Source organism: Crotalus tigris, unplaced genomic scaffold (genome assembly GCF_016545835.1).
Source record: "Crotalus tigris isolate CLP2741 ecotype Arizona unplaced genomic scaffold, ASM1654583v1 scf7180000019097.2288821080:1192077, whole genome shotgun sequence".
NCBI classification, from domain to species: Eukaryota; Metazoa; Chordata; class Lepidosauria; order Squamata; family Viperidae; genus Crotalus; species Crotalus tigris.
The window spans coordinates 823,050-849,255 of record NW_024097373.1 but is presented as its reverse complement, the minus strand read 5'-3'; the positions used below and the strand labels follow the sequence as shown (position 1 = coordinate 849,255).

General features: G+C 38.4%; 1 protein-coding gene across 3 annotated transcripts in view; it reads right to left on the bottom strand.

The window, feature by feature from the left end:
- Positions 1 to 5,977: 5,977 nt before the first annotated feature.
- Positions 5,978 to 26,206, bottom strand: part of ATF3 (activating transcription factor 3) — a 39,805-nt gene continuing 19,576 nt past the window's right edge. For 2 of the 3 annotated variants that reach the window (XM_039359648.1, XM_039359650.1), the window contains 3 exons: positions 12,521 to 12,764; positions 10,540 to 10,647; positions 5,978 to 9,224 (listed from right to left, as the gene is read on the bottom strand). In XM_039359648.1, coding sequence (XP_039215582.1) covers positions 9,027 to 9,224; positions 10,540 to 10,647; positions 12,521 to 12,764 — 550 coding nt within the window. In that variant the 3' untranslated portion in view covers positions 5,978 to 9,026. Of the gene's footprint in view, positions 9,225 to 10,539; positions 10,648 to 12,520; positions 12,765 to 25,589; positions 25,907 to 26,206 lie in introns of those variants that run through there. The other variant, XM_039359649.1, reaches the window with a different exon arrangement.

Sequence of the window (26,206 nt, the reverse complement as noted above, 5' to 3'; positions counted from 1 at the left end):
TGATGTAGAATATATATTTTTCCAAGGCTGGAAATTTATTTGTCTTGTTTATATAGTAAGCATTATGTGACATGATGGCAACACGAACCAACCAATCCAATAGTCAAATCAAGAAATGGTATCTCTAAATACTGTAATTACAGGTAGTCCTCAGCTTACAACTACAATTGAGCCCCACATTTCTGTTGTTAAGTAAGACATTTGTTAAGTGAATTTTGCCCCTTTTTAAAACCTTTCTTGCCAAAATTGTTAAGTGAGTCACTACAGTTGTTAATTAGTGACACTGTTGTTAAGTGAATCTGGCTTCCCCTTGACTTTGCTTGACAGAAGGTCACAAAAGGGATCACATGACTCCGGCACTTTGCAACTGTCATAAATATGAATCAGTTGCCAATCATCTGAATTTTGATCATATGATCATGGGGATGCAGCAATGGTCGTAGGTGTGAAAAATGGTTGTAAATCACATTTTCAGTGCTGTTGTAATTTTGAACGGTCACTAAAATGAACTTTTGTAAGTCAAGGACTACCTCTATATAGCTGTCTTTTTTGTGGCTGCACTTCTTGAATGATACAAACATAATGACATGAAAAGATTTCAGGTAGTGCAGCAACAAGGGAAAATATTTTGATTCATACTGTCCTCTAGTGGTTATCTATTAATGAATGTGCTATGCAAATAGATGTTTCAGGTTTTATAACAGAAACTCAATTCGCACTGCACCCTTACACTGTTCCTGTGTTCATGTCAGTTTCACTACAAACCAATTTAAGAAATGCTTTTTGGACACAGATACTTTGTCAACAGTTTGCAAGGGTATTTGGTTCATACTGCAAACTATCAGTCTCTCCCACTAGACAATTATTGTCTGCTATGCCTACTGCACATACAGTATATACCTTCATAAGGAGAGAGAGAGAGAGAGAGAGAGAGAGAGAGAGAGAGAGAGAGAGAGAGAGAGAGAGAGAGAGAGAGAGAGAGCATTAAAATACACATAGCTGTCTATGCAGGTACAACAACAACTTTTAAGTAAACATTTGTTTCTTGTCTCTGTTGGTCCCTATGTCTTCCATAACAACCTTTAAGAAAATTGTGGTTATAATATCTGCTTATTTAGAATATTATAGATCTGAAACCCGACAGGTTTTTTAAGTTAAAATTTTTCTTTCTAGGAGTTAACTATTTCTCTAGTGTATGATGTGTGTGTGTTTAATAAATCCACTGGTGCAAGATTCACCATTTATCCAGTCACTAATAACATGATGCACAACTAAAAAATTTTTTAAAAAAATGATGGAAATTATACCTCAAGCAATTGGAGATCTCTCACTCCTGGAAATTATCAACATTAGAACTCCAGTTCAAGCCGTGACATCAGTTAAGAACTGTATTTTTACAAGATTTCGTGACAAGGACATCCTTTGATTCTCTATTCACAACCATAATCATGTCATGGCTTTGACAGAAATCTTCAGAGCTAAGTAATGGGCAGCGTAATGGTGAATAGAATGTGAAGGATGTGTGTGCATAATGTATGTTTTTACTTGTGGTTTTTACTTGTGTGTGGACAGCACTTAATTTCGTTGTGAGATACACAATGACAATAAATATATTATATTCTATTCTAATTAGTGAGCTACCTACTCTATGACACACAGTTCTGTAACTATCACTATCTGGCCCCATAGAAGCTGCCCAATCAACATTTCTAAGGTTCCTACTTTATGTGCCCAATTCTTTATGAAAACTAAAAACAGCCCTGATTTTATTAAAGATGACAATCAGAATAATAATTAAAAATGGTCTTTCTTCTTCCAATAAGAAAGTATACAAAATGGACCTTAAGCATAAAAATAAAGCTTGGCATATATAGCAGAAACCAATAGGCTAGTATGATCAGAAAGCAACGCTCAAGACTGAGTGGATACCAATTTCCAGCACCACCAATTTACTCCTTCCAACGCCACATTTATAACTCCACTGGAGCTTGCAATGAGGTGTGATTGATAATAAAAGCTTTGACATTTATCCATCTTTTTAACAGTGAAAAAGTAAGCATGCTATCTACAACACCAACTAGTCAAGAGCATCCACAGAGGAGGAGAAGTTACAGGAGAAAGAAGTTAAGATGATAGTTGTAAATACACAATTAAAGCCATCCTTTTTACATGTCATGTACATTTCTTCCTAGAGATGCCCCAGACACCTGCCTTTCCAAACCTGGAGGAAAACCTCTGTAGAGATTTAGATGCTCTTAAAATTTAAGCTCCTTGGACCAGAAGCCATAAACGGGACCTGAGAGACTTTCTGCCTCAGCAAAGGGCATGGCAGCAAAATCTGCCCTCCCCTTTTACATTTTTAGTTCTCATTCTGATTTCAGAGAAGAGGTTTAAAATACTATATAGCAGTGATGGCGAACCTTTTAGAGACCGAGTGCCCAAACTGCAACCCAAAACCCACTTATGCATCGTCGGGTGTGGGTGTGGCCCATTGGGTGGGTGTGGCTGCGATGGTAACGGCAAACTGGGTGGGACTAAAAAGTTCAATCAATCAATTCCAACTTTGCAAGATCTTTTTTTTTTCCTGCGAGAAGTTGAAATTGACTGATTGATTGAACCTTTTTTTTTGTACATGGCGGCGGAGGTCTAAAGCGAAAAGGTTTTATAAAACCCAGCTGAAGGCCTAGGACTAGGGCGACGGCACGCATGCCCACAGAGAGGGCTCTGAGTGCCACCTCTGGCACCCGTGCCATAGGTTCGCCACCACTGCTATATAGCTTTGGGGGTGGTTTGCAAAGATTTTACCAAATCTAGAAATCACCATGAAGCCATCTTGTTTTTCATTATTCTGAAAACAATTGGCATCCATCACTAGGGGCTTTTATTTCCCTTTGAATGTTTAAACTTCTTGAGTGAATACGTCATGCAGGTTTAACAGCTCTACCTATTAAAACCTTCATGATTTGCAGTTTAATGTCTCAGACAATAATTCTTCTTGGATTACAAAGAACGACTTGTCTTTGGGGAATTACAAACAAAAATATAGCACTATTTTATCTTAATTTATGGATATTGAACTTTCAGTTATACTGACATCCATCAAATCACATACTGGGGAGCAGCTCATACTATTTATAAATCTGGATTTTTAATACCATGAGTCAGAGAAATAAAATTGTCTCACTGCTGCCACCCGCCAAATAAACTGAGAATAATTTATCTTATATAGGAAGTTGCTATGGGTAGCTTTGTTAACACTATTGAGTGATTTAGTAACCCAAACTGAGCCTTCTAGAGGCAGAAATGTCTTTCAAGAGAGGATTAATTTTTGTACCTAGACATACTCCTATGAATTAGACTCCTGCTCTATTTTGCAACATACCTGCTGTAATTGGCAGAAGATATATTTGGATCTACTGAAAGTTCAGTAGATGTGTGGAGACTAGAGAAAGTGAAAGAAAGGGAAGATCTACATTTTCTGCTTGCCCTATTGCCAGTATGATCCACCCATCATTTCTTGAGAGCAGGAACATACCAGTATGATATCATCTTGTACCCTCTCCCAGTCCATTTCAAATGCACCCCCACCTGTCCCCCTCAAGATAGATCAGACTAGGAAACCAATGTCATGAAGATCAATACTACTTTATTATAAAGCTATATGGTAGCAACAGAATCTTGCCAGTCTGAATGTGCTTCTCCCACTTCTTCCTTTTATCTTCATGAGAACTAGGGAGGGACTGTCTGAGATGTATCTGCATGCTATATTCTTGCTTTGGTCTCTTACCTCTTTTATCTGACTACTGCCTTGGGTAGCAGCTCTTTCTCCTGTCCCTCAAGGTCATTTCCTCTGCCATTTATATCACCCAAGTTTTGAAGCTCTGTTTCATGATTGCTGGTTTTGGTCTCCTGACATCTTAATCCTTCTGAGTGAATGATCTGGAATATTTCCTTCTAAACTAGTATCATCTCTGATTCAACTGATGAGAGTGGCTCTACATAATTCCTTCCTCATCACTGCCCTGTGGAATTATTTTCATCCTAGGATAATGCAGTCCTATGTTCTCCTTGGTCAGCAACTATCATTTCTTATTGTGTAGTTGATTTAAAAACCAAGTCAATTAACTCCTTGTTTTTGTGGCTCCCCCATCCCCAAGAGAAGCTCCTTAGATCTTGCACCAGACATCCTTTCAGTTTCTGTCTACACTGCAAAAAGCATGCTCCCTTGCTTTCCCATCCCTTTCCCTTACTAATACAAAGATGCTCTTTCCTTTTCCCCCCCTAAATCAGGGGTGTCAAACTGCCAGCCCGCGGGCTGGATGCATCATAGCAAAACCACGCCCACCCCGATTGCCGGCATTGGCAAAAAAGTCACGATATGTCACAACACGTCACGTGACATTGTGAGTTTGACACTCCTGCCCTAAATCACGGGTATCAAAATTGCGTCATGTGATTTATCGTGACATTTTTTGTCTTTGCAACTCAGACTGGAGTCTTTGAAGTTGTCTTCAGGAACAGCCAAGAGCAATACATAGGAGAGAAACTACTTAGACTACTTCTGGACTTGCCTGCAATTGAAAAAGAAAAAAGGGAAAATCCAAATCAACTAGACTAGAAGATAGCTCAGAGAAAGGAAGGATGATAAAGCAAGAGAGAAAGTGACAGAAAAAGAAAATAATATGGATGCAATCAGTTTTGGATCTGGACCTCTTACCATTGTCTTGTGTTATCCAATAGATTACTTCAAAAGGAGTAAAATGCAGTAGAAATGAAGAAAGGAATCTAAAATTCAAAGAGGCAATTAAGTCAATAGAAGGTTTGCAATATATCTGCAAATTTTTAAGTGCCCCAAATTCACTTTCAGATAAGATGGTGAGAAATCACTGAAAAAGCAGAACTGGAGTTGTGGAAGTGAGAATATGTTCTTAAATGGAGTAAGTCATATACATTTGATTTTTTAATTGGAAATAGAGTACTACTGTATTACGTTACATTTGAGCTTTCAAATTTAATGAGAAAAAGCAAGAAAAATTATTTAAATCCCCATCATTGAAAATATGAAGGTCAGTTTGAGAAGGAAGCAATCTCTCTCTCTCTCTCTCTCACTCTCTCTCTCTCTCTCTCTCCCATATCTATCTATCTATCTATCTATCTATCTATCTATCTATCTATCTATCTATCTATCATCTATCTCTATATCAACACTATCCATCACCTAAGTACCTACATAGTATCTCAGTGTGACTGCTAATTAATTCATGATCTGAATTAGATTCTCAAAGGATTGCCTTTATTCTCATTAATTGTTTGAGCATAGATAGACGAGATATTTGTTCATAGCTTGGTATGTATGAGAAATCATGTGACTCCCTAGCAATTATTTAAACCCAAGGAGCCTGATATTTGGGCTGATACCAGTTCAATGCCAAAAATGTAACGATGTAGAAATCTTTCCTAAACTGAGGTTTATCACATATTTTGAACTTCTATTAATTCAATTCTATTGAATTATTCAATTCTACAAATCTTATGAGCTGACTAGTCTGGGCATTATACTCCTAGTACATTTGGATAACACTAGATCAAAGATGATACTTCTAAGGAAATCAACTTAATACCAATCATGGAGATCCTATTCATCACATAGTGGAAGAACCATGACCATTAGTACTGTGTCAGTTACAGAACTTGTATATACAAAATCTTTAAAGAATACTCAGGCTAATTGGACCGATGACTAATTGGACAGTTTATTCCAGGTGCAGAGCATACCTTATAATATCATGATGAGTGAAGGCAACGGAAATCCAGGTAAACAATGATGACAATAGCAGAGAGTGGGAAGTGAAGTATGATGTTGGCTTAATATGGGCACTAGCTAGGGGTCATGAAGTGAATAGGACACACTGAAAAGAGAACTATCTAGATGTTCTACATGAATATTGGTCTTTCAAATAAGACAAATTAAGTCACATAGAAGAAAACACACATTAGTCTTTATTATTAAAGTATCAAAACATAAACTTAATAAAAAACAAAGCATCTTTATTGTATTATTAATTGTTCAAATAAAAATAGATCATACATTCATGCACTTCTCCCATTCAAATATCTCCTAACCACCCTGAAGACCAGTATCTGATCTTGTAGGAGTTTGTATATGCTTTAGATAATGAGGGAAAATTCCACCATGATCATATCTACAGTCATTACAAACAGGCAAAGTTACATCAGGTGGATTTTCTCTGTCACAGAGCTATCAGAGTACAGTCCTGAAAATAGAATAGGATTAGAGATTATTTTACATCCAGTCTTTCTGTCCACTATTCTCTCAAGTGATGAAAAAAATATACTGTTGTACCATCTTGAGACACATGCTCTCTCTCCAAACTCAAATGAACTAACGTGCAGAAGCAGCCACGGCTAAAATAGTAATATCTTTGACAAAGTTAGCAGCACCTTAGTAAACATTCGGCATGCTAGTTAACAACATATGTGTAACTTGAAGCAATAGAAGCAGCAGCAACAGTATGACGCCTGCGTCATTTTAAATAGGATATCAAACACGCATAGAAAAATATTTAAGGGAGAAATCTTAATTCTCTCTATATAATATCATATATAAACAGCATCAGAAATTACCTTTTTATTGTTTTTGGGTGGTTTTTTGGAAAGAGTTGAAATGTATGGACAGGGGGTCTGTAAATGCTTTTGGGAGTATTATATTGTGCTAGCACTGAAGGTAATTTTTATTACCCAAGAGGGACCTTGAAATCAGGGAGTCTTTGTATAAGTGGAAGCTATCTTCTACTTACAAAAATTCTACTACATATGTCTATGAGATTCTAGATCATTAATTAAACAAAATGAAATCAAATCCTGAGATGTTCTTCCAAAGTAGAAGAAATGTAATTGTGAAAACTGGAATAGATAGGATGACCACAAGATTCATCAAAACAAATATATCAACTCCCCCCTTGTTCAAACAAACAAGAAAAAGAGCAAAGGAGCTTATAAGATTGGCTAGCATATATGCAAATGTATATGCAGAAATACACATTTGGAAACCTTTTTTAGCATATAAGTAATAATACAGTGCATCTCACTGGAATGGAGAGGATTTCAACTAATTCCTTCATGCAGTAGCTTGGTCTGCTGCTTGAGAATTAATTGGGCATGGATAATTCCCAGGTCTTTCCTTTTTTTTTAGGGGGGGGGGTGACTCTCTCTCTCTGCTCTAGCCATGTTTCTCAACTTTCACTAAAGCAAGGAAATGTTACTCTAATGACAGAACCTATTGGGATATTCTTCTGTGCTATTTGAAGTATAGGCTACATATTTCCTTCCACTTTTCATTTTTTGATCCAGTGCACAGCATTTATCTTGAGTGAATACTTTCAGAGAAGCAATAGTTACAGAAGGTTATATGCGGTATAATCATATATAACTACACAGGTGCACAAAATCATCGTTAAATAAACCCAATTTATTTGACTGCTACAAGTTAGCAGTTATATAATAACCCTCCATATAAAGTATAGTCAATGAATTGATATACAAAGGCCACTGGGATGTATTGTCAAAAACTTCAGAAAAAGTAATACCTTTTGGATGCTGGAAGAAAAAATATTTCTCTAAAGAGATAAGAGTTTGGCCCATTTGGAACACAGCAATGTAATAGACATAACAATATATCCAGATCATCGAAAGCATATTAAATACTTCTGTTGCAGAATATAAAAATTGGTGTGAAATAGAGAAGTAAACTAGTCCAGTCTACGAATCTACATTTTGATGCTGCTGTTTGAGGACTGTACATGACTGTACTGTACAAGTTTAACAGAAGTAATGCTTGGACAAAGTATTCTTTTTGCAAGCTATTTAGTCTACTGTTTCAATTCTGTCCTTAAAGAAAATAGATCTCAAAGACTAAAACATGCAAATAAAAAAGTTGCCTCATGAAAAGAATAGCATTGCTTGTGTGATGTGAAGCATTCCATCAAAGCAAATCCAAACCACAAAGCCAACTTTTACCATACTTTTTCATCTCTATTCCTAATGATAATCTCTATTTCATCTCTAGTCCCACAGATAGTCTTCATCGGTGGACAATTTTTCACTTAATGAATGTCTACATATAAATTAATATTTGTAAATTGCCAGCAATTACATTCTCTGGTTCTGAAAAAGATTGTGCCAAGGAAACATTTGTAAGATGAGGATCAAGGACAAGATGAACCACAAGTCAGGAAGACATACAATTTTACATCTCTAGTGATTATACCATGGTTGTATAACATTCTTTTGAATACTAAATGTGACTCATTAATTGAGTTTTGAAAGAGGCATTCCCCCTTCCTAAAGTAAGCCAAGAGTGGTTTGCTCCAGTTTGATATATTGAGTCTTAATTCAGTGAACAATTCTGCAAAACACTGAAGCTTGTCACATTTTCCCACAATCACCTCTAACTTGAGTCATCAAAAACCCACAGAAGGGCTTTTATGAAAACATGTTTTTAACAAAGTGCAGTGCCCAAGTTAAATGTTGCATCTCGAAGTTGCTAACCTCTTTTTCTTTGAAAACAAACAAAACATAACCCAGTCCACCTACATTCCTTATCTAGTGAGTGGAATCCTTTTAGCTTGGTAGTTCATCAGATGTACTCATAGAGAACCCTTCTGCCCTACCAGAAACATTGCAAGTGCATACCAGAAGGAATTTTACAAGTCTAGAGCCATATTTCTTCTAGGATAGCAAGTGTGGCAGCTGGTTAGACCTGGAGCAAAGGCTATGGCTCTCTTCCACCCAACTGAGTCTTTGCTAGGGAAAGCTGAAGCTAAGCTACCATAGTCCTTTCTTCTCAGCAAAGTCATGTCAAATCCATCTTCCATTGGCTAAATGGAGGCCACAAATGCTGAAATTTCTTCTCTGTGGCTTCTGACTTGGGATGGCAAGTTGTTATTTTGTTTTTCATGATAAGAAGCATGGCTAAAGAATAATAATGAGCACTGCCTCATTATTGTCTAGCCTTGTAAGGTCCCCTCTTTGATCTGCTGAATGAAAAGGTTCCTTTCGTCCTCTGGGGTCCTGCCATTCTGGGCCCGGACAATACAGGTGGGTCTATGTAGGTTTAGCATGTAGACCAAGTGCTGCTTCTCATTTTTCAACTCTTCAATCTGAGCTTTCAGTTCTGCATTGATTGTTTCCAGTTTTTCTGATTCCTGGCAACAAAAGAAATGTATAAACATAGAAATGGAAGTTTTAAAAATACAAGTGAAAAATAAAAATATATGTAGCTTAGGACTCATGACTATATGTACTGAGAAATAATACTATGGAAACCCATTTTCTGTCAAGATTACATAGATGATTATGATGGTTTCCTCTTTATATCCCTTTGCCTTTATATATCAGTTTTAATCTTTTGATCTCTATGAAGAATTCTGCAGCTAAAATTATTCACTTCCCCATGTTCATCCAGTACATTTTTCATATAGTTTAAATGCTTTCTCATTTCTTTCCATGTCTCTTTTACAAGCTATTATCTTCTTATCTTCTTACCATTTTCCACAACATATCTTTTTATTCTTCCAATTCTAAATTTCCTTCAAGAACCTTCTGTTTCTTGAAGTTGCAGCTCCAACTCAACCAAACAAATTCCTGTCTTGTGGTACGATGGTTCAAATATTAGAGAGTGGAGTGGAAGTCATAATAATTATTATACAGAACATAGAATAATAGGGTTGGAAGGGACTTTGGGGGTCTTTTAGTCCAAACTCCTGTTCATTTATAATTCAGTCACTTTATCTCAACCCATATGGAAGGTGAGCCAGGAAAACAACTAAAGGAAGCAATCTAAAGGAGAAGCAAGTTATAAAATTAATGAATAGATAAATGATCTATTATTATCACTTGCTACCTTTATTTTCTGCAATCTGGTGCCTGGGGACTATAAGAGATGCAGTCCAACATGGCAGAAGGAAGGAAGGAAGGAAGGAAGGAAGGAAGGAAGGAAGGAAGGAAGGAAGGAAGGAAGGAAGGAAGGAAGGAAATCTGCCTCCCATTTTAAAGATCAGTTACTTGGGAGAAAAAAATGTAGCCTTCATTTCAGATAACCTTGGTATTTAAAGCATGAAATCTCTGAGGTAATGGCTTGTCTTTGGGAAGTTTTTTTCCTGTAAAACTTTCTGTTACTACAAGTACAGTGAGTGTTTGCTTGATCATTTTGAATATGTCTTGAAAAAAGTTTAAATGTTAAGTGAAATATGTCCCATTATTATTAAGATTAAAAACCTTAATTAGTTAAGGACTTCTAAAGCACTTCTAAAGCTTTAGTCTAAGATTTTACTTTTTTCTTCCAGATTGATGAGCCAGAATAATTTCACCTTTAACAGGTTAACAAATGTTATAATTAATCAGCAACGCACAGTGAAAATTTTCAGAATCATTTATCCATATTTTAAAATTCATATTTTGACCTTATATAGATGTGTTTTTATTTTGCAGATATTAATTAGAAAGTGTCAGTCAACTTACTTTCTGCAGGCATTCCGTTTTTTCCTTCTTTTTGTTTCGACATTTTGCTGCTGCAATCTTATTTCTTTCTCTCCGGCGTTTTTTCCTTTCATCTTCTTCGGGGGCACACTAATAGAACCAAAAATCCAAAGAGATTAGGGTTCGATGGGGTATCAGCCCAAAAGGGGGTACAGGGTGGTGCAAGAGAGAAACTCCTTATGTTCCCTATAGATGTTATAATAGCAATAAGCCTGATTTGTTCTCTGTCAACAAAATGACTAACTGGTTAGTTTGACCATTTTACTTTGTATGAAACAGAATAGAAATTGGCCGACATGTTTAGGAGATCACTGAAATGCAGAGAGTTGATGTACGGTAAGTCAGAAAACCTCCAATATGTAAGCACAACCTTGAAGAAGCTTCCCTACAGTTTCCAAATAATGTTGAATGTATTTCAATTTATCTGATCTACTAAAGAGGGTAGGTGCATTCTGAATTTTCTTCACTAAGCAGGTTTAAATCCTAATAAGGCTTATCTTCAAAAACCATTCTCTGCCAGAGCACAACCTGGAATACTAAAAATGATGTCTCTGATCATGATGGAATGTCTTTTCATATCATAGATCAAAAGAGTTTTCCTTCTCTTCTTGCTTTCTTTTATAATTGGAATTATGGAAAAAGAACATAGGAAGTCAAGTATTATCAACTCTCTACTGAAGTCTCATGACGAGAAAGTTCTCACTGCCTTTTTTAAAAAAAGATGCCAGGGAATGAAGAATTTCTATGTGCAAAATATGCAATTCTATGAATTACATTGCAATATAGTCCTTTCTGAAAAGCACATGACCCAGGAATGTATGAAGTGTATTACACTGAATAATTATAAAACCTGTAACAGTTACAGGAGCTTCATATTTCCCTGATGCCTTCCAGATACAGATCACATTTTCAACATTGCTTGTCTTTCATTAAGGCATTCCCATTCAAGCTCATGAAGATCATTAATGCAAATGCCAAAAGGATTAACCAGGTGGCAGCACCTACCCAACTTCGTCTGATCTTGAAAGCTAAACAGGCATATGTGTCCAGGAAGGCAGCAAGTGTCAAAATTCATTAGGAAACAAACTTTGCACTTTATGTTCTAATATGTGGCTTTACTACTTTATCATTCTGATGTCATCATAGATAGGATATCTACAAAGCAGGTTGAGATCTCATTAGTGATTGTATGGGAAATCATCAGGGAATCCCAAAGCTGTATATTAGACTGGGAAATTAAAGTTCAATATCTACCAATCTACCTACCTACTTATCATCCATCTGTCTGTCTGTCCGTCTATCTATCCTCTCTGTCTGTCTGTCTGTCTATCTGTCTGTCTGTCTGTCTGTCTGTCTGTCTGTCTGTCTGTCTGTCTGTCAGAAGGCAGTAGCATGCTACTTTCATCAAGTGGAATCAATTTTGATTCAAGAGAAAGTCACTGTGGCTAATAACTTTATCTATAATAATAAGCATTCTGATTTATCAGTAATGATGATAATGGATGAAAGGATGGAAAAACTCATGGAAGTAGCAGAGATAGCTAAATTAAATGCTCTAATCAGAGAAAACACATCCAATTTTGTTTCTTCTTAGAAACTGCTTCTGGATTTTGTGCTTGAGATAGAAAAAAATTAATTTTTGATTTTTGCTGATTAGATAAGTTTGTTGTTATAGAAATGGCTAGTACATATTAAATATGTAAAAGTAAAAAAGTTGAGGCTGTAATATTTTATTCCAGTACTCTAAAAAGAGCCAAAAGTCAATGTTTTTCTTTTTTCCCCTTTTTCCTTCCCCATTTTCCAACTATTTTCATTTTCATTTGTATTTTATACTTTGATATGTTGAATTAAATTATTATAAAAATGATGATAATATTAATGCAAAGGGAAAACATTCTCTGTTTTTTTTAAAGCATATTAGAAAGTGGTAGTTGAACATAGCTTAAAAATAAAAACAAAATACCTGTCTTTTTAAATGAGATGTTTCACCAGATCTATCAGAAACCATGACTGTATCCAAAGTAGAGGGCATCCTTTGAGACAGGTACTTATTGTGGATGGCAAATCTTAATTCTTCTTTCACCAATGGGGTCAGATTTGTGAAATCTTCAAAGCCGAAGGATACCGGAGGAGATAAGCATGGGATAATTGCAGAAGCACTGACTTCTGAAGCAGACACCTGGCCCAGGTGTTGGAGCATCATTTTGCTACATGGGAACAAAAAAGAGAGGAATGAATTTTTCCAAAGTTTTAATGAAGCAAAAAAATACTGGCTACAACAATAATTAATTCAATTAATGCAGAATTCAGAAAACCAATCACTGAATAATGAGATTCTGGCTCATAACTGGATATTGATAGAACGATTATATATTCACATGCAGAACAGCATTTATTTATTGTATTTATATAGCTACCCATCTCAGTCTTGTGATTCTGAGCAGCTTACAATGCAAAACCTAAAAACAAAAACTAGCAAAACTGTATTATAATAAAGCTGAGACTCATTCATTCATGTCGGGCTCACCTAATAGCCTAGCGGCTAGCCCCAGTGCTGAGTGAAAAAACAGCTCTTCAAGGCTTCCTAGAGAGCTAACAGGGTTGGGGCTGCCTAGATTTCAGAGAGATGCTACACCACAGGCAGCCACTCCCCACCCCTTCATAATTATCACTTCCATACAGGTAGTCCTCGACTTACAACAGTTCATTTAGTGACCATTTGACATCGGCACTGAAAAAAGTGACTTTATGATAGTTTTTCACACTTATGATCATTACAGCTACCTCACGATCCCGTGATCAAAATTTAGATGCTTCGCAGTTGGTTTATATTTATGACCGTTGCAGTGTCCTGGGGTCATGTGATCACCTTTTGACAAGCAGAATCAATAAGGAAGCCAGATTCATTTAACAACCATGTTACTAATTTACCAACTGCTGTGATTCACTTAACAGCTGTGCCAAGAAAGGTTGTAAAATGGGGGGGAAATTCACTTAATTCTCTCACTTAGCAATAGAAATTTTGGGCTCAATTGTGGTTGTAAATTGAGGACTACCTGTATTTAATTCAACTAGAAATTAAGGGCATATTTCACAAAACCGTCAGGTAGCAATCATATTATATGATAATACTGAATATAAATAACTTTTAATAATAGTACTTGTCAAAGAATACTGTGCATTGAAAAATGTAAGGCTGAATGAGTACTTGTGCAATAAGAACACTTGAATTTAAACAACTGATTTCTAATTAATATTCCTGTCTCCTGTTTAGATACTTAGGATCTGCACATGAAATTATCTTACACTTATGTTGTCTATGAATTTTAAATACACCAAATCACTGCAGCAAATAGTCAAGTAACTTGGACTGAGGTGTTTTTTTTTTAAAAAAAATAACGTATGTCTTTCACACATATAAATGTTCACATCTAGTTTGCCATTCTAATTATTTTCAGAAGCAGTTCTTTTCAGTGAAGCTGTACTGTGGGAGACAGTGTATTGGTTTTTTTGTTCAGTAAAATCAACCATCTTCCTTACTCTTTATTGGAAATATATATTTGGGACATATAAGGGCAGAATTATTTGATACCTTAAGTAGGTAAGGAAATCTACTTTGCATAGTAACTATAATCACAGCAATATTACAATTCACAATAGATAAACCAATTATTGCCTTTAGGGTTTATATACACAAGCAAATCCAATAAACTATTACGATAAATAGAATTTAGTTTATGTGTTATCTTTTACAATTTCAGGTAATGATTAGAGTTTAACAAGTCCAATTATGAACAAACACACAGTATTGTTTTATTTTAAATGGTATGTTAAAGATCAAATTCAAATCAAGTCCAAATTTAATTATTGAAATAAAATAGACTTGCAGCCTTTATTTATTTCTTTAATGTTTATATTATGTCCACACAATTTCTACGCCTTCAAAATACACACAACCAGTAGTTAACACAGAAAGCAAATCCACATACAATTAAATATGTACTCCATCTAAACATGGACGTGGACCCATGCTTTGCTACTTGAAAAAGACATATATGCACTGGAAACCCATAGCCAGCTGTTACAGAAACATGTAAGCATTTGACTATATATAGAGAGTCTCTATCTATATTAATCTTTGCACCCTTGTATTTTCTGGGTAACAATATCTTTGTGTATAGATCTAACCTCAAACAAGAAAGTAGAAAGCCAAAAGGTTTCATATCTCTTGATCATCAGAGGGATAATTTCCTGGAATTGTAATTTACATAGATCTTGAGAAAACTATGTAATTTTGCCAAAAAGTCCCCTAAACCATGAGTCACAGCTCAAATCCTGATACTCCTAAATCTTTTCAAGAGACAGAAAATACCAAGCCAACAAAGATTTACAATGTTCAGGTTTATCATTTAAATTTTCAACCCAGATGGTAATAATAAATTGCTCCTAGCATTAGTCATAGTTGTTTAAAACAGAGTTGATGCATTTGCATCTTTCATTTATCATAAAGAGCATATAATTCTGGATGGGATATGTAGAAAAAGCGTATCTGTTTTAGCTTTGTAGGGATAGGAACCTGCCTTACAAAGTTCAAAAAACTGATGCTGACAACAATATTTATTTATATACTTTGCAGTAAAGAATGGGTAACTTTATGGATGGATGCACGCACAAACACACACACACACACACAAGTCTCATAAGTAGTTTATAGGTGTCTCATAAGAATGTCATTTCCTGATGTTCCATTCCTTACACTGCCATTATTGTATTGTACTTCCTCACTACTTCTTGAGAATTTGGGGACTAGCCAGGGTCTCATTACATCAATCTTGTGATAGATAAACAGTTGAGAATGCTGGCAATACAACAGCACTTTCAAGAGAATTACTACAACTTCAAGGCTATAGTAATGCCATCCCAACAACCACACTGCCTTTGATCACATTCTCAGCTGGGTTTCAGATGGCAAATTGAATTCACTGATCTTTCCTCACTATTGGGTAACCCAAAATAGGTTCTTGCATCTCAAACTTGGCAAAGCACCTCCTGAATCAGGGAAGAGGTTTCCAAGATGTATTGAGTCCTGCACATTGACAATGACCTTTTTGTATGTCTACTACAACCCCAAGCTTTCTCATGGAAGACAGAAAGAAAGGCGTTTGATGTACATTACATCCTAGAGATGGCATTAGGGGTGACATAATACAGTGTTCCAATATCTAAGGGGCTGCCACAGAGACGAGGGGGTCAACCTATTCTCCAAAGCAACTGAAGGCAAGTCAATCAATCAGAATAGAGCTGGAAGGGATCTTGGAGGTCTTTTAGTCCAACCCCTTGCTCAAGCAGGAGACCTTATATCATTTCAGACAAGTGACTGTCCAGTCTCTTCTTCAATGATGAAGCACCCACCCAATGATGATGTACCTACAACTTCTAAAGGCAAGCTGTTCCACTCATTAATGCCCTCACTGTTAGGAAGTTTCTCCTTAATTCCAGGTTGCTTCTCTCTTTGATTAGTTTCTATCCTTTGTTTCTTGTCCTGCCCTCTGGTGCTTTGGAAAATAAGTTGTCCCCCTTCTCTTTGTGGCAACCTCTCAAATGCTGGAAGGTCAAGAAGCAATGGGCGGAAACTAATCAAGGAGAGACCCAATCTAGAACTAAAATTTCCTGACAGTGTGAACAATTAATCAGTAGAATGACTTGCCTTCAGAAGTTGTGGGTGCTCCATCACTGGAGGTTTTCAAGAAGAGACTGGACAGCCATTTGTTCAGAATGGTTTAGGGTCTCCTGCTTGAGCAGGGGGTTGACTAAAAGACCTCCAAGATCTCTCCCAACTCTATTATTTGGTATTCTGTATGGACAGCAGAGCAGGAGAGTCTCAATCTGAGTGTGAAGTAAAGATACATTCTGCTTCAGAAGGGGGGAATGGCATGCCTCTGCAATCAACATGGTGATAAGGAATCAAAGTGACTGGACAATCATTTGTCTGAAACAGTATAGGGTTTCCTGCTTGAGCAGGGGTTAGATTAGAAAACCTCCAAGATCTCCCTTCCAATTCTCTTATTCTGAGACCATTATACTATTCAATAATGTTTATACTGAATAAATAAACAAGGACTATAGTTTCTTAATTCCATTTCCAACCTTCATTTTGAACCATCTCCCAGGCTTTCTTTGGTTTAGATTTCTTCATTGGTACTACTTTTATTTATTAACTGTCATATAGACTCACTCTATAGAACTATCCAAACTAGAAACAACCTGTACCCTTTATTACACCAGGAATCTGAATATCGCCTATGATGGTTGGTGCAAGGTGGTTGCAATCACACAAACACATTGAATAATTATTTACAGCCATGCCATACTTTTTGTTGTTGTTGTTAATTGCGAAGTCGTGTCCGACCCATCGCGACCCAATGGACAACGTTCCTCCAGGTCTTCCTGTCCTCTACCATCTTCTGGAGTCCATTTAAATTCACACCTACTGCTTCAGTGACTCCATCCAGCCATCTCATTCTCTGTCGTCCCCTTCTTCTATTGCCCTCAATCTTTCCCAGCATTAGGCTCTTCTCCAGTGAATCCTTCCTTCTCATTAGGTGGCCAAAGTACTTGAGTTTCAACTTCAGGATCTGGCCTTCTAAGGAGCAGTCGGGGTTGATCTCTTCTAGGACTGACCGGTTTGAACGCCTTGCAGTCCAAGGGACTCGCAGGAGTCTTCTCCAGCACCATAGTTCAAAGGCCTCAATTCTTTTGCGCTCAGCCTTTCTTATGGTCCAACTTTCACAGCCATACATTGCAACTGGGAAAACCATGGCCTGGACTATACGCACTTTTGTTGGCAGGGTGATGTCTCTGCTTTTTAGAATGCTGTCTAGATTTGCCATAGCTTTCCTCCCCAGGAGCAAGCGTCTTTTAATTTCTTGGCTGCAGTCCCCATCTGAGGTGATCTTGGAGCCCAGAAAAATAAAATCTGTCACTACCTCCATTTCTTCCCCATCTATTTGCCAGGAATTGAGAGGGCCGGATGCCATGATTTTGGTTTTCTTAATGTTGAGTTTCAAGCCAACTTTTGCACTCTCCTTCTTCACCCGCATCAAGAGGCTCTTTAGTTCCTCTTCACTTTCTGCCATTAGAGTGGTATCATCTGCATATCTTAGGTTGTTGATATTTCTCCCGGCAATCTTAATTCCAACTTTTGATTCATCTAGCCCTGCCTTTCTCATGATGTGCTCTGCATATAAGTTAAATAGGCAGGGCGACAGTATACAGCCTTGCCGGACTCCTTTTCCAATTTTGAACCAATCAGTGGTTCCGTGTTCGGTTCTCACTGTTGCTTCTTGACCCGCATATAGGTTTCTCAAGAGACAAATGAGATGGTCTGGTACTCCCATCTCTTTAAGAACTTGCCACAATTTGTTGTGATCCACACAATCAAAGGCTTTTGCATAGTCAATGAAGCAGAAGTAGATGTTTTTCTGGAACTCCCTAGCTTTCTCCATGATCCAGCGTATGTTGGCAATTTGATCTCTAGTTCCTCTGCCTCTTCGAAATCCTGCCTGTACTTCTGGTAGTTCTCGATCCACATACTGCTGGAGTCTAGCTTGTAGGATTTTAAGCATAACTTTACTAGCATGTGAAATGAGTGCAATGGTGCGATAGTTTGAACATTCTTTGGCATTGCCTTTCTTTGGAATTGGAATGTAAACTGACCTTTTCCAATCCTGTGGCCACTGTTGAGTTTTCCAAATTTGCTGGCAAATTGAGTGTAGCACTTTTACTGCATCGTCTTTTAAGATTTTGAATAGCTCAGCTGGAATACTGTCACCTCCACTAGCTTTGTTGTTGCTCAGATTTTCTAAGGCCCATTTCACTTCACATTCTAGGATGTCTGGTTCGAGGTCAATGACCATCTCATTGTGGTTATCTGGGATGTTAAGCTCATTCTTGTATAGTTCTTCTGTGTAGTTTTGCCATCTCTTCTTAATCTCTTCTGCCTCTGTTAGGTCTCTGCCATTTTGGTCCTTTATCATGCCCATCTTTGCATGAAACGTTCCCTTCATATTCCAATTTTCTTGAAGAGATCTCTGGTCCTCCCTATTCTGTTGTTTTCTTCTATTTCTTTGCACTGTTCATTTAAGAAGGCATTCTTATCTCTTCTAGCTACTCTCTGGAATTCTGCATTCAATTGGGTGTATCTTTCTCTTTCTCCTTTGCCTTTCGCTTCCCTTCTTTCCTCAGCTATTTGCAAAGCTTCCTCAGACAGCCATTTTGCTTTCTTGCATTTCTTTTTCTTTGGGATGGTTTTAGTTGCTACCTCTTGTACAATGTTGCGAACTTCCATCCATAGTTCTTCAGGCACTCTGTCTATCAGATCCAGTTCCTTAAATCTATTTGTCACCTCTACTGTATATTCATCAGGAATATGATTTAGTTCATACCTGAGTGGCCTAGTGCTTTTCCCTACTTTTTTCAATTTAAGCCTAAATTTTGCAACGAGAAGCTCATGATCTGAGCCACAGTCAGCTGACTGTATAGAGCTTCTCCATCTTTGGCTGCAGAGCACATAGTCAATCTGATTTCTATGTTGACCGTCTGGTGATGTCCATGTGTAGAGCCGTCTCTTGGGTTGTTGGAAAAGAGTGTTTGTTATGACCATCGTATTCTCTTGACAAAATTCTATTAGCCTGTGCCCTGCTTCATTTTGTACTCCAAGGCCAAACTTGCCTGTTATTCCGGTTATCTTTTGGCTTCCTACCTTAGCATTCCAATCCCCCATGATGATAAGGACATCATTTTTTGGTGTTAATTCTATAAGGTGCTGTAGGGCTTCATAGAACCGGTCAATTTCATCCTCTTCAGCACCAGTGGTTGGGGCATAGATTTGGACTGCTGTGATATTGAATGGTTTGCCTTGGATTCGAATAGAGATCATTCTGTCATTTTGAGGATTGTATCCCAGTATTGCTTTTCCTATTCTTTTATTGACTATGAAGGCTACTCCATTTCTTCTGAGGGATTCTTGCCCACAGTAGTATACCTGATGGTCATACTTTTACTTCCAAATTATTGTTAGTATATCTGATATGCCAAACCTATGTTTTGAAATGTTAAAAGGCTGTAACATCTTTGCCAAATGCCCCTACCCTTTAAACAAGGTTATGGGAGAAAAGCACTTAACAATGAGCATTTAAAGTAAAATTTAATGGATGAATTTTTGGGGAATTTAGCCCACCTTTCTATATTGGTCAGGGTTGATGGAATCTGTAGATCAACATATAGAATAATAACTTTGTCACTTTGAATGTACACTAATCGGCATACATTTTATTGCATACAGCCCTCAAAGGATCACCACCTCCAATATACACTACATAAATATGACAAAAATAAATAAATACAGAATTATGCATATACCCATATATAGTACATGACACAGAGAAACAACACAGTCTAGTTTGTATACATGTATATGGCAAGAAAAATGAATCTTGCGAGTTTACCAGACGGATGGCATAGAGAACAAAGCTATTACAGAATCAGGTAGTCCTGCTAGAAATACTTTGAAACCTCCTCCTAGAGGGGAGCAACAGAAACAGACCGTAAAGTGGGTGTGTGTGGTCTCTAACAATGCTTTGAGTTCTAAGCACATAGCGCTTAAAGCAGCATCCTGAATACCAGGGAGCGAGCTTCCTATGATCTTCTCAGCTGTCCTTACTATTCTCTGTATGGACTTTGTATTTGAAGCACTGCTGCCAACAAACTAGACAGTGATGCAGTTTGTTAATCGTGCCTCTATAAAAAGTGGTCAGAAGGACAAAGATGTGCTCTCCTCATCTGACGCAGGAAATGCAGATGTTGGTTTGCATGCTTCACTAAGGATGATGTGTGGAGAGACCAATTCAAATTGTTAGTTATCTGCACCCCCAGATACATATGAAGGAGTTCAGACTGAGGAAGCCTAAATGATTCAAGGATTGTTAATTCTGTACATCCAAATGTCTTCACTTTATCTTCATTTCCTTATGTCTTCTAATAAAAGAAATGAAATCAGTTTTGGGAATTAGGCATATCAAAGGGCCTGTTCTTTTATATCCTTGCCTTAGAATCAACCACATCACAATTTATTTTCATACTTTATTTGTTTATTTTATTTATTTACAGTGTCATTAAACTATTATTTAATAATTTATTCCATTTATAGGCTGCCTGATCCACTGGGACTCTAGGGAGCACACAATATATGAAATTTAAAGCAATGCAGCCTACACCAATAGGGAAACATCTAGAACAGTGGTTCTCAATCTGTGGGTCGGGACCCCATTTGGGGTCGAACGACCATTTCACGGGGGTCGCCAAACAACGCAGTCCACCATTTTTTTCCCCTTTTCCTTAGCTGTGCTACTCCCTTTTATTCTATTGGCTTTTAAAAGCCAATAGAATAGACTCTCTTGAATAGAGTCTAATTCTATTGGCTTTCAAAAGCCAATAGGAATTGTCCAGTCTGTCTCTGCCCTGCTGAGCCCGCCAAAAGTCCCATTCTGCAAACGGTGCTGCAAGTTGTCTGCAGCGAAGGCGAGCTGTCTGGAAGTTTGCACCCCTCCCTGCTGAGCAACTACTAAAAATGTAAGTAAAAGAGGGCCAGGGGTGGGAGGTCGGAGGCCAGCGGGTGCAGGGAGGGTTGCTGGAGTGCGTGGGGCCCGGCGGGTGCCTTACCTCCCTTGGGCTGGGCCAGCTGGTGGCCCAGCCAGTGGTCGGCCTGCTCCGTCTCTGCCGCTTGCCAGCTACGACTCGGCCGGTGCAGGGGGTGGCACCACGCATGTGCGGTACTCCCAGGCAGGGAAAGTCCTCGACTTACAACCGGTTGGATAGTCCTCGAATTATGACCGGTTGTTTAGTCCTCGACTTATGACTGGTTGTTTAGTCCTCGACTTACGACTGGTTGGGGTCGCAGCATTAAAAAGGTTGAGAACCACTGATCTAGAAAAACCAATACAATCCTACCAATAAAACAAACAACAATGGGGAGGGTTGGGGAGGATATCATTCCAGGGGTTAAGTGCTATGGGGAGGGGGAGAATAGGGAATGTTTGTTTTTGCTATTTTTTCTCCTATAGCAATAAAAAATCCTATATCTCTCATTTCTTTCAATCTGAGTCAATTAACTCACACGTTTAACAGTGTTAAACAAAGACACTCTTGAGTTTTCTCAAAGACCAATCAACTAAGCCTAGCACGCAGGCATTCTGATATAAAAGTTATTACATTTCTGAAACTGAGTTACAGTTAAGTAAATTTTATATATATGAAAACAACTTCACTTTCCAAACGTGTACAATAGAGCCAACATGATGTAACTCATGTGCAAGGAAAAGGCAGCACAAGTCTGGGTAAAGTGCAAGGTTTACAGAAGGACAAAAATATTAAGGAAAAGGGGAAAGGGGAATTCCCAACCATCCAGTGAGAAAGGGACTGGCTCCATGGGGAGGGAAGGAGCCCAAAAGGTGAAAAACTGGGTGGAGAGATGGAATGGAATATTTTTTAAAAGGTGTGGCTGGTAGTTGGAAAATAGACAGTCCACACTATAATATAATGTCTGTTAACTTTGGAAACTTTAAGCAGTGTGTACGTGGCTGGGGAATTCTGGGAGTTGAAGCCCACATTGCTTAAAGTTGCTAAGATAGAGAAACACTGCTACAATAGTTATTTGTATCAGGTCCCATTTCTGTTCCACTTTAATATTAAACAGAATATCGATATTAATTAATATAATTTAAATCTCATTTTTAATATAACCCACAAAACTGTTTATTCTTTTGCATTCTCAGAAGCTTCAGAAACTGGATCACTTTTAGCTAACTTGGCTGGCATTCACAGACCTTTAAAATAGCCACCTGACCTGATTCTTTATGCCCAGTTTTTATCAAAACCTAATTGTTGTTTTTAATTAAAAAATTATCTTTGGCTTTTTCCCTGAATATCTTCCTTCTCTTTCCTGATACAGTAAGACCTGTGAAGCAAATTTAAACTTTCACAGTTATAAGAATAATTAAAGTTCATAATCACCCGGAATTTATTTTGACCTTTTAAGACATTTACAGTGCAATCTGGTCACATTTAACTGGTGTTTACCAGTTAAATTATCACTTCTTGAGATGATGAAATGCAGTTGATAAGATACCAGAAACTGGTCACTGTGATGACTGTTCACTAGTGTCCTTATTTAAACCTGCCTAAGATGGAAAGTTGGACAAAAGTATAGCATTTTCTTCAATAAAGAAGAAAATAACATTTTTTTCCAATGAATTTGGCAGAAATTCTATGTGGACATTTACTTAAGAATAATCATTATTGAACTGAATTAGAATTTTTAATAAGCATGTTCTGATATTTCATTTATTATTTTACTTATATATTTTTATTTATTGCCTTTTTTAAAGTATATGTTTATGCATATACATACTTTGAAAAGACAGAAGATAAACCTAGGTGCTGTCAACTCATTGACAATGAACACATTGGTTCTTACTTCTGAATAAATAATACAGATTTTGCTGTAAGATTATACTCTTATACATTCTTTCTTGTTATTATGAAGCTTCTTATGAAGTTCATGGACTTGGTTCCAAGAAAACTCACCACACCGGCTTTCTGGGCAGCCATGCTACACAGACTTAACTATAGGAGTAAATCCCATTTAATTCAGTGAGACTTACTTCCAAGCTTAGATCGGAATAAATCCTAGATTTACTAATGACTCATCTTCATATAAATAAAGTTGACAGATGTAGATATTTTCCTTCTATCCTTTTACAAGATCACTTCAGTAAAAGCAAGCAATCTGCTGTTAATATTCATCTGTGTCATCTTTTCAAACTTTAGGTCCCTTGCTTATCTTGGACTTTATCATTCTTAATTTCTGGTCAATATGTCCAATATCAGATCTATTAATGCCTCTCCCCCCAACATAGCTGTGGAAGACACAAAAATCTAACTCTCAAAGATCCTGGACATCATCTCTACATTGAAATCCTGAAATCAACCTATAGCTGCTGTCTGAAGTAAATATACTAGGCGGAATTACAGGTGGTCCTAGACCAGGAGTCTGCAACCTTGACAACTTTAAGACGTGTGGACTTCAGTTCCCAGAATTCTTCAGCGAGCATAGTTTGACAACTTTAAGCATAGCTGGCTGAGGAATTCTGGGAGCTGAAGTCCACAAGTCTTAAAGTTGTCAAGGTTGCAGACCCCTGTCCTAGACTTACAACAGTTCATTTGGTGACCATTTGAAGTTACAATAGCACTGAAAAAAGGTGACTTATGACCATTTTTCACACTGAAGACCATTGCAGCATCTCTGTGGTCATGTAATCAAAATTCAGATGCTTAACAACTGATTCACGTTTATGACGGCTGCAGTATCCCCAGGTCATGCGATCCCCTTTTGCCACCTTCTGATCAGCAAAATCAATGGGGAAGCAAGATTCACTTAACAACAGGGTTATTCCCTTAATAACTGCAATGATTCACTTAACAACTTAGCAAGAAAGGTCATAAAATGGGGCAAAAGTCACTTAGCAACTGCCTCACTTAGCAACAGAAATGTTGGGCTCAATTGTGGTCATAAGTTGAGGACTACCTGTACTTTATAGCAGGGGTCCCCAACCCCTGGGCCATGGACCAGTACCAGGCCGCAGCATGTCAGCAACTGATCCGCACAAATAAGGAAAGCCCCATCTGCAGGATGCAGGCAATGCACAAAACCACGTCCCCTCAGTCCACAGGAAAACCTCTCTCCATGTAACTGGTCCCTGGTGCCCAAAAGGTTGGGGACCTCTGCTTTACAGTGTTATAATTCCAAACTGAGCTGCTTTAATACCTGGAATGATGAGAACAGTAGATAGCTCTTTTGAGAGCTTTGTAGTAAGCAACAAATAATTGAATAATTAATTGATAATGGAAAAGGAGATGTCTACCCACCCAGATCAAAAAATGAAGAAACCAGATTAATTTCTGATGTGAAAAAGTTAACTTTCTTTTTTATCTGAATATTTAAAATATAAAACATACGAATTTGCCTTTGGATGGTAGGTCACAAGTTTCCAGGAAAGAAATAGGCAGGTAATTTCACACACCTAAAAAGCACCTTCCCTCGCATTATAATATTACGTACGAAAACAAAACTGACAGTTCAAACCGGAGCATCCTGCTCAGAGCAGAGGCGGTGCTCGCTACCACTCAGCTCGCCACCTACCGATGACCGAAGGTATCACCAGCTAACAAAGTTAAACTTTGAATTTTGCCGTCCCGCTTCCCGCAGCTTCCCGTAACTGAGTGAATGATACAGTCACCTGATTATTATTTGGTCTAGAGAGACTATCGGAAAACATGTTGGAAATGACAAGTTGGGGAATGACCTTAAACAACGAGCCGCAATAACTTTTTCTACGCATTGTTTTTACACAGATAATCTCGGCATGTCAAACTGGACCTGTAGCTTCTGGAGCGCGCGTTAAGGAGAAAGGTGGTTTCTTTCATCCTAACACCCCCGCCGGAAGAACCCCCTGAAGACCGACAGAACTGTAAAAACAGCAACTAGCAAAGCACCAGAACGAGGAAATGAAATGGGAGTTTTTCTTTCTTAGGCGTGCCTATTAAAGAGCGCTCCAAGTTTCATTCGGATGAATGAACTTTTACTTTCAGTTGGTCTGATTTCAAAGGGAAAGAGAAATTGCGTGATATTTTTTGTTTGTTTTGATTTCAGTTCATCAGTTTTGCAAACAAGTGAAATCTCTTTAATTTCTTTGATCAGAACTTTTCTCCCGTCTTCGTCCTCCTTAAAGCACCAGAAAAACCCGCCGCATCATTAGAACTAAAGAGATGGGAGGACGCGAGTTTCTAAGCACCTTTTCCCCCTTTTACATATCCAATCACAATAGCTGGATAAAGAGCAAATACCTTTCTCCCCCCCCCCGGACTTTAGCCTTTCGTTTACCCCACTCTTCCCCGGTATCTCGCTCGCTCCCTACCTGCTCACTCCAGTTCTTCTGCGCGCCTTTCTCCTTCGCAGCAAAGAACTACACAGAAAGTGAAACAGCGAACACAAGGGAGTGCGAACTCGCAATCGTGAGAGTGGGCTTTACGAAATGTGTGTTGTCGGGACTCCAGGCAAAGCAGAATAGGTGCCGCCGCTGCCGCCGTTCCCCGATCCTGGCTGGCAGCGATCGCCGCTGCGACTCCCTGGCTCTGAGCGCCTCCTCGAACCTCTAGCTCCCCGCGCGGTTGCATCACCCCCTTTATATAGCCAGCGGGCAGCGCTGTTATTTATCCTGGCCGCGAGTCGAAGGTGATGTCATGCCAAGACTCCTTAGTGGGAGAGCGGGACAGAAGGGGTGGAGCCAGGGCTGCGGGGGCGGGGCCTCCGAGTGACGCAAGGCCTTCCCCGCTCCCCGGGAGAGGGAGGCTCAGTTCTGCTTAAGCCGCCGGCTAGAAAGGAATGCCCTTCGTGGCCGAGGGGTCGCTCGCGAGGCAACGGCGCCAGATCGCCGGCATCTCTCCGCAAAGCGGACCCGCGGAGGATTTGGGGAGGCGGGCGGCGGTGACCCCGGAGGGGCGGGGGTCGTCGCGGTCTTCCTCAATTAGGCGA